The following is a 13,566-nucleotide window of genomic DNA, read 5'->3' on the forward strand; positions in this document are numbered from 1 at the left end:
ATCTTAACATTTTGATTTGGCTACACGTGTTCTGCTGTTTGTATTTTTTACTTTGTGTCTAGTGTTAAAAAAAGTGTTTTAAGTGTTTCCAAAACTCTTCCCATCTTTTCATACTGAAGCCCATCGTTTTATGATAACAGCAACTAGAAATCAGTACGTTACATCAGGAAAGTTACAGGAGATGTCATGGAAATCATATGGTCTGTTCACTGAGATAAGAGCACGTTTAAGTGTTGACACTGAGTTAGCCGTTATTGCCCCAGTGAGAGTCAGTTACATCTAGTTTGAACCAGTTTGCACACAAGGTGTATATTGTCATGTATATATTATTCGGTTTACCTAATGCATGTTACCATTCTTTTAGCATTCAAGTGAACTGTTTCAGTTTTTTTAGTGCAAAATTAAAATGACTGTTTAAACCTGTTCTGGAAATAGTAAAGGAGGGAAATAATGTTCAGCCGAGATCTGTGTCATGCTGTTTTATTAATCTGAGTCAGAATCACACCAGACAGTGACCTTTTACAATAAGAACATAAGTGCATTTAACAACTTTTGTCTGATTATTAAGTTCAGTCTGTTGACATATTTATATCAAGAGCAGGGATAATGTCTTTTGTTGTTTTATTTGAGTTTTTATAGGTTTCTAGCATTTCTGAGTTTTCTGACAGTCATCGGTGTATATGTTTGTTCCGCATGTGCTTTTACAGAAAAATATCCACATAAGCTGATTTATTTAAAAATGTATCAAATGATCCTCTCGTGGGATGTCGGCCTGTCCCAAATGGCCATCAGTCTGATTCTGACGTCAGACCAGCTTTTCAGTCTGTTAGATGGAAATGCACCAAAAATAGAAAGTCAACACATCTCTGTTTTCTCACAGAGCGGCTCTGTACATGATGTCACAAGAGGTCATGATAAACAGAGTAAACTGAGTCATGCATTGTGCTGATTAAAGTCCGGCTTTCAATATCTCGCTGAAGACATTCCCATAGAGCTCGTTTCATTGGTGGGACGCAACGAAAATGTTCTAATCCGAATCTGTTTTTATGGTCAGCGTGACGGACATTTGGTTCTCTTGTATATGAACACGCAGAGCTCACCACACTGTACAGTCACATTGACATATTTTTTTAAATGTCATAATAAATATTTCGAGGACAAACGAAACGGTTTGTCAGCAGATGGTCATCATCACCTGTAAATGAAGCAAAGCCATAATAATGTTCTTCAATTACAAAAACTTGACGGCCAACTAATATTGGATAGCAAAACGCAAGTCTGAAGGTGTTCATTTAAAAAAAGGGCGGTGGTGTTTAGTTAGTTAGGAAATATCAAGCTAGTAGTAAAGTAATAAATAGATTTAATCTTGCTGACTCAGCTGACTGACAGGGGCGATAGGTCATTGAGGGCACTCTGACATGAAAATAACATTTCACTTTAACTGTTCACGATTCTGCTTAAAATGCGCAATGTCTGCACCTTCTGGCCAATGTAGGATTTGCCCCTTTTGTGTTTTCAACCCAGGATTTCTTTCTGTATATCTGGTGAATAACTCTTTTATACTGTAATGGAAAACTTAGACTCACCTTCAACTTGTATAGTTTGTTGAACACAGAGAAAGATATTTGGAAGAATGTTTGCAACCAAACAGCTCACGGGGCACTGTTGACTATATCATATGAAGTGTTTATCTCCAAAATGAGATAAATCATTATTTTTTTATTGTGCATTCCAATTTATATAAATAATACTGCAGTTGGTTTGTTTTGATTCCAGCCATAATAACAAAAAATTTACATAATAAAATGTTATCTCATTTTGGAAACAAAGTCTTCGTATAGTCGTCTTATGATTACTACCATGATAGTCAAGGCAATGATGTTTGGTTACAAACATTCTTCCAAATATATTCTCTAGAGTGTGTTTGAGTTCATGTTGGGGTGTATGTGTGTGCAAAGTACTATTAAATAGCAAAAACAGACGAGAGATGGCTGACGAGAGCTCCGTTGCTGTCCTCCAAATTGTAGTGGCTCCTGAAACTCGCTCATCATTTACATAAAGTTGAGCAAATCTCAACTTTGTCGATTCCTGTCGTCAACAGTCACGGTCGCGTGTCGCTGGATGTCGCTAGGCTGTAATTGAAATGAATGACATCGCCCTGCTTTGCAGTTGGGTGTCGCTGGCGGTCTGAAGGGTGCGTTAGGGCAAAAACACTTGAAAACAAACATACTGTAAAAAGACTTTTCACCTTGGCCAGTATTCTTGAGTTTATTTTTTTGTTTATTACGATTTAACATCCAAATTCTGTTTGTGCATGTGCCAGTCTTGTTCAGATGTTCACTGGCATGTTGTCCAACAGACAGTGGAAAATGGAAACATATGGATGGTTTTTACCCTTAAAGACCCCCCAGATATTTGTAACAAGTGATAGTTGTTATTCTCTATTTAGTGGCTTGTTTGTTTAAAAGTCGTTGTTGTTTTCAACCTCATCGGCTATATGGCAGGAGTTTGGCATTGCAAAACAGCAGGAAAACACAATGACTTTGTTTTGTTAACAATTGAGAATGTAAAGGACTTCAACAAGCCTACATATAAGTGTTATCAGTGTTTAACAATGTTAGAATTCGGCCCAGTAGACATAGTGTCAGTGAGAAAAAACGAACAATTTCCATCACTGCCAGCGCAAAGAAGCTGAAATCAGCACTATAGTATTATTGTACTTAAGAGACTTTACATCAACTGCTCCTGTAAAGGGTTACAGATGTACTTGCTTATTCGCGTGACTGAACAATGCTGACGATTTATTTTGCCTTAAAGCACACACAGCGTAAACATTGAAATATGATCAAATACCACAGAGATTTGCCCTTTCTATATTCTATTATTTAGAGGTAAAAGTTATGAATATATTATCAGCGACCATTGCTGTGTTATTTACATTACTTGAATAATCAATCACGATGGGGCAGGTGATAAATGAACTGTGCCCACAGAAATACACACGTGAAGGTTTTAAATAATACAGCTGAGGAAAAAAATTAAGAGACCATTTCAATTTGACACTGTATTAGCATTTGTGTGGTTATTCAAGTCCAGTGTCTGTTCAATTTCAACAAAATTATACATCAGGAGTGACAAAGTCACCTACCAGCAATGTGAAAGACTGAAAGCATGACAAGACACATGGAAACCGTGATAAAAGTCAAGCTTATCAAATAAAAAAACTTTTTCTCAAAAGATTTACAAATATTACTATTGCATTCTGTAAAAGTCAATATGAACTTGTTTTCTTTCCCGTATTTGAGGTCTAAAAAAGTACAGAGCATCTTTTTTGGACCTGTTCCTCCAGTTTTAATGTCTGCAAATAAATGCAAATAGAAACAAAAAAAACTACTTGAGAAATTTGGGAGAAATATTGTTCGTAGTTCACAGAATGAAACATAAATGATCCTTTTACCTAAACGCATACATACGTATAAACAGTAAATTCAGAAAAACTGAAATTCCACACGTGTGGGGAAAGTGTCCAGAGTTTTCCTTTCGTCAGTTTTCCTTTTCCTCGTTGTTATATAAATTAAATCTACATTGGAAACCACGCAACTGTTCCATGGCTTTTATGAGACTGTATTTGATAATATATGAACTTTCCTCTCTTCTTAAAAAAAGAATAACCCTGCCCACCAGAAATATAAATGGACTTTGTATTGTAATGTAATATATATACTGGTATATTGGTGAGTGATGGATTTTATTACCCAAATCACATGAATTTTGTAGTGGTTTTAATGGGAAAAGCTAATGGTTTATTTAATGTTTTTTAACTTCTGTGATGGTTTCTATTGGCTTTCTGTGTTTAATTTTCAGCAGGGCTGTTATATACAGTATTACAATCAACCGTGTGAAAGGACAGGTCTAAAAAGTGACTTGCACAAAGCATGTTTGCATACAGTATAAGATAATAAACATGCTAAAACAGAGATTTTCTATCATTTTTAATCTTTCAATTTGTGCAAGTGAGAGTGAGCAGATCCACAGTTTTATACGAAGTAAAACCCCTTCAGGCCCTGCAGAGATTCAGCCGCTGTCTGTTGGGACTCACTTCACTTTTATCTCTTACTCTGCTCCTTTTATCATTAATGTCCTGTGGGGCCTTTTACCACACATATCATTCCAGCAGAATATCAAACACTGTAAGGAAAAGGCCTTTGAGAGACACTAAGGTGAGATTTATGTTGGTAGATTTATTTTTGTTGTTTGCCTCTCACTGCAGTATACAAAAACAACGGTGCACTCGCTAAATGTGCGTGTATTAGCTTTGGACCGTGTTGAATCTTCAATTTGATATTTAATTTGAAAGTCCAACCCCATGATACTTCAACATAATATTGAAAAACCGAAAGGCCACAGTTGTATTTGTGTCAAAATGTCTTTATTCTCTAGGAAGCCATTCAAACAGACATAACAATACATCTCAAATAAACAAAGCTGGTGCGAAAGCTTCATTTGAAACACTTCTATTGGTCGTTGTGGGAATAATTCACTTATTTTGGCTATGACACAAGATAAAATCAGTCTTTAGTTCGTGGCGAAAGCAAAATGGCCCCATCGAAGGATGCATGGCTCACTATCTCAAGGTTTTCTTTCTTAGAGAGTACATAGCTCATTATTATACTATTTTGTAATGCAGTTTTATGGCAAGCATTGATGAAAACCATGGTCTGAACATTTAGCAGGAACAATAATGACTGAATGTCTCGATGAAGCTAAAGCAATGAAAGGCATCTTTATGATTGGATTTTAAAGAAAAGTGGTTTAAAGTGATTTTATAACAATTCATTTACTTTGGTCCATTACCTTCGTGTTAAACGCAGCCTCAAGATATCCAAACATCGCCTTTTTATTACCATTAGAGAGCAATACCTCCTGGTAGTTGTATAAAATATCACAAAGAAGATACGGTCATTTTCACTTCTAAACAGAATCTTCAGATCTGATACATTAATTTAAAGTCAAACTAAATCAATTATTGTTTTTTAACAAATGCAGAACCACATTAATAATAATATAAAAGCCACAATTGTGTCATTTCTACATGCTTTAAATAAATACTTTAAAATGTTCAGGGTTATCTTATTTACACATTTACTCAAATGTGGTGTGGTTTCTCATAATCCATCCAAGTTTGAGTATATCTTCTGTATTGGCAGCGTCCAAGACACTTAAATGTGTCTTCTGTAACATAAGTTTAACAGACAGACCCTTAGATAGTTTCAAGAGTGTCGCTGTTGTATTTAAGGAAACTCTGTATTCCATCAAAGTTCATTTGTTCTTCAAGCTAAGAGAGAAATGAAAACACATGGTTAGGTTTTGCAAAAAAGCACAGGAAGCTAAAACATTTATTAACCCATTTAAGCGTAAAAGAATCTAGGAGAGTGTTCCTTATTTCTCTGGACATTGTGAATAGGTTTTTCTCTGGAGAGGATAATTTCATCATTCACCACTTATATCTTTTATAGACGTCCAGGAATTATTTTGTTGCTGAGGCTGAGCTCACCAGGGTGTATTGTTTCTTTCGTAGCATGTACCAAATTCTCTTAATGTTCATGTGATCTTTCTGATGTGTTTTTGTAATCTAACTATGGTCTGTTTTACTTGCATGGAGATCACCCTGATCCGCAAGCAACAGCTTCCACCGCACATAGAATCAATTCCAGACCTTCAACATGTTTATTTATGAGGAATTTATTGAATGCAAAGCCCATGCCTGTGAATAAAACAGCTTTTGAACTGTCCCATTACTTTTGGTCACTTGAAAAAGGGGGAGCTACATATTAAGGAGGTGTAATTCCTAAACCCCCCATCAGCCGGTTTGGATGTGAATACACTCTAAATCATCTGCTAAAAGTGACCCATACAAAACTCCAGCAATGACACTCATTGCTCTCTCATCGATCCATCATTGAATTTGGCCTCCCACAGCCCGAATGCATTGACGCTGAATGGAGCCGAGTCCCCGAGCCAAATCTGTGACTCCTTGCACTCAAATGAGTCAAATGATTAACTCGATGAGTCATTGAGGTTAATGGAGTGACATTCCAAAGATAAACAAATCCAGAGCAAGAAAATGAGGTGGCAGGCGACCGAATCCCCAACACTTTTTGGCGGTGTTTAGGGGTAAGAAGTTCAGAGTATCTAAGCACCTATGACTAAACAGGCTTAGTAAACATATTCATTAGCTCTTCTTCCTTGGCATGTTCCATTTTCTGGTGTTGCTCAAACATATTTGTACAGATTCTCTATCAAAGTTAGCATTTAAAACATCAGCTTCTGCTTTGTGATTGTCACGATACCAAAATGTCTGTTGGTAATACAGTTAAATATCTCGGTTTTCCAAATAAAGTATCAAACAACAGTATTAAAAAAGTTTTATTTCAAGGAACTGATTAGTAAAAAATTATATGAAATGAAATGAGAGTGGGGAGTAGTTATCTTATTTTTATTTACAGTATAATTTTTAAAGATGCACGCATACCGATAGCCGATTATATCTGCTGATTCTAAGGAATAAATTTATATCGATTAACCTTCTGAATGTTATTAATTAATATAATGAATATTACTAGTGAACATCAAACCGGTGAGATTTCCAAACATTTTCTATACACAGAGCACCAATTCATTGCATTTTACTGTTGCCTTTTGATAAACAGGATATATCGGCCCTGATCGTTCTGGTATTTTTAAAGGATACAGATTATTGGCCGATATATCGTGCATCTCTAATTATTTCCAATTACGGTAACGTGCAGATGACCAAGAGCATTTGACCAGTAGGCTACAGACACAGTAACACATCGTTTCTTTATTGCACATTTACACTTGAACGTTTTGAGCTATGAAGTGGTTTTCCACATTAGACAACCTTGCCGAAAATTCTGAGCCAAGAACAGTTTGTAATTCTGCCGTGTCGAACCAGGTTCATGTGGAATCAGTCCATGCTTAGAACACTTTGCCACAATGGTGGAAAACGCAATGGTGGGTTAACCTTAATTTTTTTATTTAGACATTAAGTGTAAATTCATGAGATGCATTGTGGGATTGACTTTCATAAGAATTTATTAAAAATGCTTTTCTCAAAATGCGCAGAACATGCTGGCCAACACGCAGAAGAATATTCTAACACAGCTGTCGCTTTCCCTGCAGCTAAAAAGCACGGGTAAAAGATTGATTTGGCATCTGGACTGAAATTTCTTTATTGTATTTTAGTATCGCCTTCTGCCAGTGGCCATCATACAAACGGAGTTGCAAGATTAGCTAACAAAGTTCACACTTTTGAAATGGACATAAAGTAAGAATTTGTCTGCATTTCTGAAGTCGCGGCTCTCTGTCTGCCGCCAATGTAACTTACGAGTGTGACCAACGGAAGATGGTGAGAAAGCGGTGCATCCTGCATTTTCCACGCGTTTTAGATGTTAATGGCCCCTAAACAATACACACCTTTCGCAAGCATTCCTTCATTTCTTACAAAAAGTGTTGGGGACATGTCCCAACTGTCCCACCCACAAATTACGGCCATGTTATATATGCAGCACTCTATTTCAAGCCATTTTTTTACACTTTAAATTTAAATGGAAAAATAGATTCAAGTCAAATTCACATTAGACTTGTTTGCCGAAGTGAAACTGTAAATTTACACTCTTAAAAATGCTGGGTCATAGTTAGTGAGGGTGTCTACCCAAACATGCATGTCTACTGAAAATACAGGATTGTTTTAACACGCTGTTTGGTCTCTAATCTAAACATATTAACCCAACATCTGGCTTTTGTCGAGTTCCAGCTTGTGCAGAGGCTGCAGTTTTTGCCAGAGGGGAACTGGAATCCCCTGGTTAGGCCTGGTTTCCCTCTGAGGTTTTTTTCTCCTCCAATGGAGTTTTGGGTTCCTCGCCACCGTTTGCATACTGTTCTGCACTGTTTGCCTCGCTGGGGGGGCTGCTGGGATTGTATAGTTTTTTTTAAATAACACTGCATATAGGAATGTATAGTCTGTCTGATATTTGACCTGTGTTTTGACTTGCATAACCTTATATGTTTTGCTAATAGTCAATGTGTTTTCTTGTACAGCTGCTTTGTAAGAATGAAAATTGTGAAAAGCACTATATAAATAAAGCTGACTTAACTTGACTTTTCCCTTTTTGACCCAACATACTTTCCTAGATGCACTGGGGGCGAACCAGAAGCTTAATTGTATAAGGATAGAAGACGGTAGGTAATCTGACTGTATGCTTTTTATCTGTTTTAACTTCACAAGACTCCACTGTGTAGATGTGACTGCCGTGCGTTTACACAGTGTCGAACAGTCCCCCAGAACCTCTGTATTTTTGACACCCCTACCACCACTTATAATGCTTAACAGCTTCTCTGATCGTCGTCCTTGTGTGTCTGTTGTAGATCAATTTGCATGCCTATGAACACATCACGCAGGGTGTGAGGGTGGAATAATAACACCACGCTCCACTCCGTGACAACTCAGACACGCCTTGCGGTTCCAATTACGCGTTCTACGTTCTTTCTCATTCATCTCCACTTCATTAACATTCCACCCAGCCCTGAGCGCCACGCTCTGACCTTGCCTGCCCGCATGCAGCCTCCGCATGGACTGCGTACAGTACAGTGCCGTCAGGACATGGTCCAGTCAGGCAGAATATTGATTCAGGGCAGATATTGATCTCATATACAACACTCCATTAGCTTCTCTCACATGAACACAACGCAAGGCAACAACTTTTACCTGCTGTTATGTGTATCGCTACTGCACAATTAAATACAGTAACATTATTTACATTAAAGTTAATATTAGCTGAGGCACATGTTAGGGTTTTGTTGGTGGATTATGCGGTTTGTAAAATGTTAGGATTTACACGAAACTGTGTAGACATACAGTATAGATTCAAGCTACATGTGTGGATTGTCAAATTATGTTGATTTATAGTTTGTCTTTGCTTTCACCCTTTTTCACGGCATGTACTGTGTTGAGTGGTACAGAATGACTGATACTCACTTGTTCTGGTGTTTGGAGCCCTGCAGATGTGCATGGTATTGTGCTACAGAGTTGAGCGTGACATGGCAGACATCACATGTGTGACTCCGCTTCAGGCCTAAGAAGACACACATCAATCAGACTTTGTAAAAACCAACAATAAATTATCAAGAAATGATCTTATGCTATAAATAATGGCCTGTGTAGATACCTAGAACTTTATCTTTAATGTACCATATATTTTATGTAAAAAAATGTAGAGGTAAATATTGCATGCAATTTAAGCACAAAAATGACAGTATCAAGGCAGTAAACGTCATGAAACCTTTGTAGTATTTTTTTAAATAAAATATTAGAATTTCTACTACAGATTCATTCATTCATTGCAGTTCAGTCAGGAATGAATTAAATCATCATCATTTAAAATAATGAGATGTACAAAAAACAGTTTCCTTTAGTTCGTGCGGAATAACATAAAAATGTCTAAAATACTGTTCAGTTTCTTTAGGCAAAATATAATATATATTAAAAATATTAAAAACTCTTCAAAAAAATCTCCAAATCATACAAATCATTATTATTATATCTGACCAATAAAATATTTTAAAAAGTGCTTATCGACTTGGACAATACAGTATTTAATAATTGAAAAAGTAAAGTGTTTTTTCCATTTCTTGAAAAACAGCAAATTTGGACATCTGAGGTCTCAAACAAAATAAAATAATGCAAAATAAAATAATATCTTTTATTGCCTTCTTGCCATAAATCATTATTACTGTCACCCTTTTTGTTTGTCACTGCAAATATATAACCAATAAAAAGTCTTAAAAGTGCTTGTCAACTTTAATAACACCGTATTTATTAATTGAAAAAGTTTGTTCACTTTCTTAAACAAAAGCTAATTTGGACATCCGAGGTTTCGAAAGGACAGCGACAAGATCTATAATATAATATATATTAATGTTATATTTATGTATAATATGTTATATTATACTGTATGTGCACTTAATGAATTGTTGGATTAACTTAATTTTATTATGACACCCATTTCCACACAATTGAATTGGTTCATCTGAACTTAAACTGGGTGAATTGTACCGATGATTAAATCTTAAATGCATCAATTTATTTAATTTAATTTTAGATGAATGTAATTAATTTGTGTCAGGCCAATTAAATGTGAATGCTATTTTTTAAATCAACATCTTAAATCTTTACCACATGTAATGTATGGTGCCAACAGGGAGCACCAGAGGGTTGACTGCATTTGCATAGTATAATGCTTGATAAATGCTATGGTATAATTGTGCTCTTCCCCAACAAAATTAAAACCTTTCTAAAACTCTTCAATACTACGGTAGTCCCCCCCAAAAATCACAGACAATAGAAAATCTTCTGAATTTTAACATTACAGAACAGTCAACACTAACAAGTCTCCTTATCTGCCCAAAAAACACAAATACAATAGCACTTTAACAATATTAAAATCTAAATCCAGTCATAAAAGCAAAGCATGCTGGGAACTCAATCCGCTGTGTAGTTTAATTTAGTCAATGAAAATGATTCATGTTGTCACAACACAAATGGACTAAGTTATGTCAAAGAAATGCCTATTTATGTCACTATTACATTGAAATTGTGTTTGAACAAGAAACCCATACAAATGTGTTATATCAAACTATATTGATTACGTAAAACAAACAAACCCTAAAAATATTTGTTTTGAGTTTGTCTGAGCATTCAAACAATCTTGCCATGTGATGCTATATGATGATGGGTGGTGTTAAAAGACCTTTGCATACATGCTACGTGACCATTACAAGTCGCCACAAGCACCTCCTCGGTTTACTAAGAAAATCCTTTGTTATTCAAGTCTACAATGCGTACAGAAGTCCAGAGATCAGGCCAGATAATGAACAGAGGCTCATCCTGGTGCTTCATCAATACCATTTACCGTGGATCTATATTTAATCAAAACTCCAGATTACATTTGCCTAAACTCCGCAACGAAAGCGCCGTCTCTCATTTCCTTGATATTGCCTGCTTTAGGGATGATTAAATGAAATAAATAACAGAAGGAGCTGTGAAACATGATAAGTGGCTTCCTCCCACAGCTCCCTCTTCCCACAACAAATCTGTTTTGCACCTTTAACTAGGACAGGACGGTAAATTATAAGCGTACGGGACGTTTCCTGTCCGACCCGGAGGCTGTAAAGTCACTTTGTTTTAGAAGTGGTAGGGATAGTTGTAAAAAGCGTGATTATGACATCACAATATTGCCACAATTGAGCTGATGAATTATTATTATTAGGTTTAAGTTATGTATAGGATATAGTAGTATTATGATGTCTTGACCCAAGGATCAGGTATGATAAGTAACATTATTCTGAGGGAAAATAAAATAGTGATTTTTTTTATTTAATTTTAAACTGGTATTAAATTTTTATTTGATCATATTGTATTTTATTGCAACTGACCCATCGTTTTTGTCAGTGAATAAATTCACGGCTCAGGAATGTTTTCATGTACCTATAGCTCAGGGTTTCCCAAACCTCCTAAATAATAGTGCCAGGGGCTTCGAGACCCCCACTATCCTCGGAGGTGGGTAAAGTATACAAACATTGACTTTCTGCATCTAACCTAATGTGGTTGCTAATGTGATGAAACCTCAGGGGTCACAATCGTTCGTGAACATTCCAAAGGCAGGTGGCTTTTTATTTGCATGCTTTTATTTTTAACTTGCCTAATATTTTAATATCTTGTTACACTTATTGATCAAATACGCTACTCCTAATAAAAAAAGATTTCTGGAAAGCATCTTGTGGCCCCACCCTCGTGGTCTTGCGACCCCGCGGGGAGTCCCGACCCCTACTTTGGGAACCCCTGCAGCTTACTGTATGTACCTTACTTTATAAACCAAAAGTGATTGTGGCTTTCAGTTAACTGTACATCAAGGGTATGTAAACGTGTAAAATAGTGTTTCAATTGCTTAACATTAATTTTATAACTTTGTCCAGGTCAAAAGATATTTACTTGTAGCTTGCAGAAATAGCAGGTCAGTACTTTTCTAATGTATGTTAATGGATGGGTAAATTCACAGTATTACATGTGATACCCGTATTATCATAACAAGCACATGACAGAATTCAATTCAGAGATTGCTTGTGTTATTACTGTAAAGTGCAGTATAAGAAAGGCTTGATGAAAACCGCAGCAGTGAGTCACATTTATGAGTCACAGGCGTGACGTGAGGGACGAGAGACGTTTCACTCTCAATCTAAATTCACTATTCGGCCGAACTGGCAGCTGGTAAACACCTCCCACGAAACGGATCTTCTCTTTCAGCACGTCAAAACTCAAACAAGGCGCCTTTGTTGTCTGAAATCTTGTTGTTGGTTTGCTTGGTGAGCAAACATCTTTCGCTGGAAGCGGTTCTTTGTCGCAGCGTTAATTACCTATTGATAAGTGCCTCCAATGAAAGCTCTTTAGCTATCTGCTGAATAATGCAAATCTTTAATGACATGCCTGCTCGTGAAAAGACTCTAAAGACTATTAAAATGCCTCCACTGAGGCCTGTTAAACAGCCAATGGTCAATGCAAAAATGTTGTTTATGAGACATTACCGCAAATTGGTGCAACCAAAAGCCGTTCCTGTTGAACATAGTTTTTGATAATGCTTGCTTGTTTTGTTTGTTCAGCTCACGGTGAGTTAACACGTACCGTTCAGCTCCTCTCCGTTTTCCAGATTCTTGCCCAGCTGAGCGAGGAGGTTTGCTTGGGCCGCGTTTTTCTTGTGCTTCTTGCCGTCGTAGTGTTGTCTGGCCATGCCGGGATTGTTGAACCAGGCTTTGCACATCTGGCAGTAGCGATGTGAGAGTCTGCCCTGCCTGGAAGGACAACCTGAGGAGTCTTCAGTCACCATATGCTCTGAACTAGATGTCACATCTACAGGAAAGGATAACAGTGCGAGTACGATATGTATGTAATGTACTGTTCAAGCATTACATGCGATTAGATAAGATAATAATGTAATCCTTCAATGCCATTTAAGGTCCTTTTACACACCAAAAACGATACTGTGAATACAACCAGGGGTGACACTAGGGGTGGGTTAATGGGGCTGAAGGAAAAATATTTTGGGGATCACTTTCAGGCCAAACTTGACCAGCTGATGAATGATAACAAATGATTCAGTATGCAAACAGTTTACTGTAAATATTCTTAAAATTAGGGCTGTCAAACGATTAATATAATCAATAATATATGTCTGTGAACTGTGTTAATTATATAAACACAAAACAATACATGTATATGTTTAATAAAAATATAAACGTAATAAATGTTTATATATCATTTTAATTATTGGTAAATATAAATAAATACATCTAAATATGTCCTAAATATAAATCCATGCATGTGTATGTTTTTATAAATACAAAATAAATGTGCACAAGACGAATTATGTAAACACAAACTTTTATTCTAGATGGGATTAATCGTTTGACAGCTCTACTTAAAATATAAATAGT

The 13,566-nt window shown here is 36.4% G+C and overlaps 1 protein-coding gene across 2 annotated transcripts in view; it reads right to left on the bottom strand.

Annotated features, from left to right (window-relative positions):
- Window positions 1-4,415: 4,415 nt before the first annotated feature.
- zmat4b (zinc finger, matrin-type 4b) overlaps window positions 4,416-13,566 on the bottom strand; it is a 28,177-nt gene continuing 19,026 nt past the window's right edge. For both annotated transcript variants that reach the window (XM_079449255.1, XM_079449256.1), the window contains exons 6-8: window positions 12,758-12,982; window positions 9,059-9,155; window positions 4,416-5,335 (exon numbers count right to left, since the gene is read on the bottom strand). In XM_079449255.1, coding sequence (XP_079305381.1) covers window positions 5,320-5,335; window positions 9,059-9,155; window positions 12,758-12,982 — 338 coding nt within the window. In that variant the 3' untranslated portion in view covers window positions 4,416-5,319. The remainder of the gene's footprint in view (window positions 5,336-9,058; window positions 9,156-12,757; window positions 12,983-13,566) is intronic.

Source organism: Barbatula barbatula (assembly GCF_947034865.1).
Source record: "Barbatula barbatula genome assembly, chromosome: 24".
Classification (NCBI taxonomy): domain Eukaryota; kingdom Metazoa; phylum Chordata; class Actinopteri; order Cypriniformes; family Nemacheilidae; genus Barbatula; species Barbatula barbatula.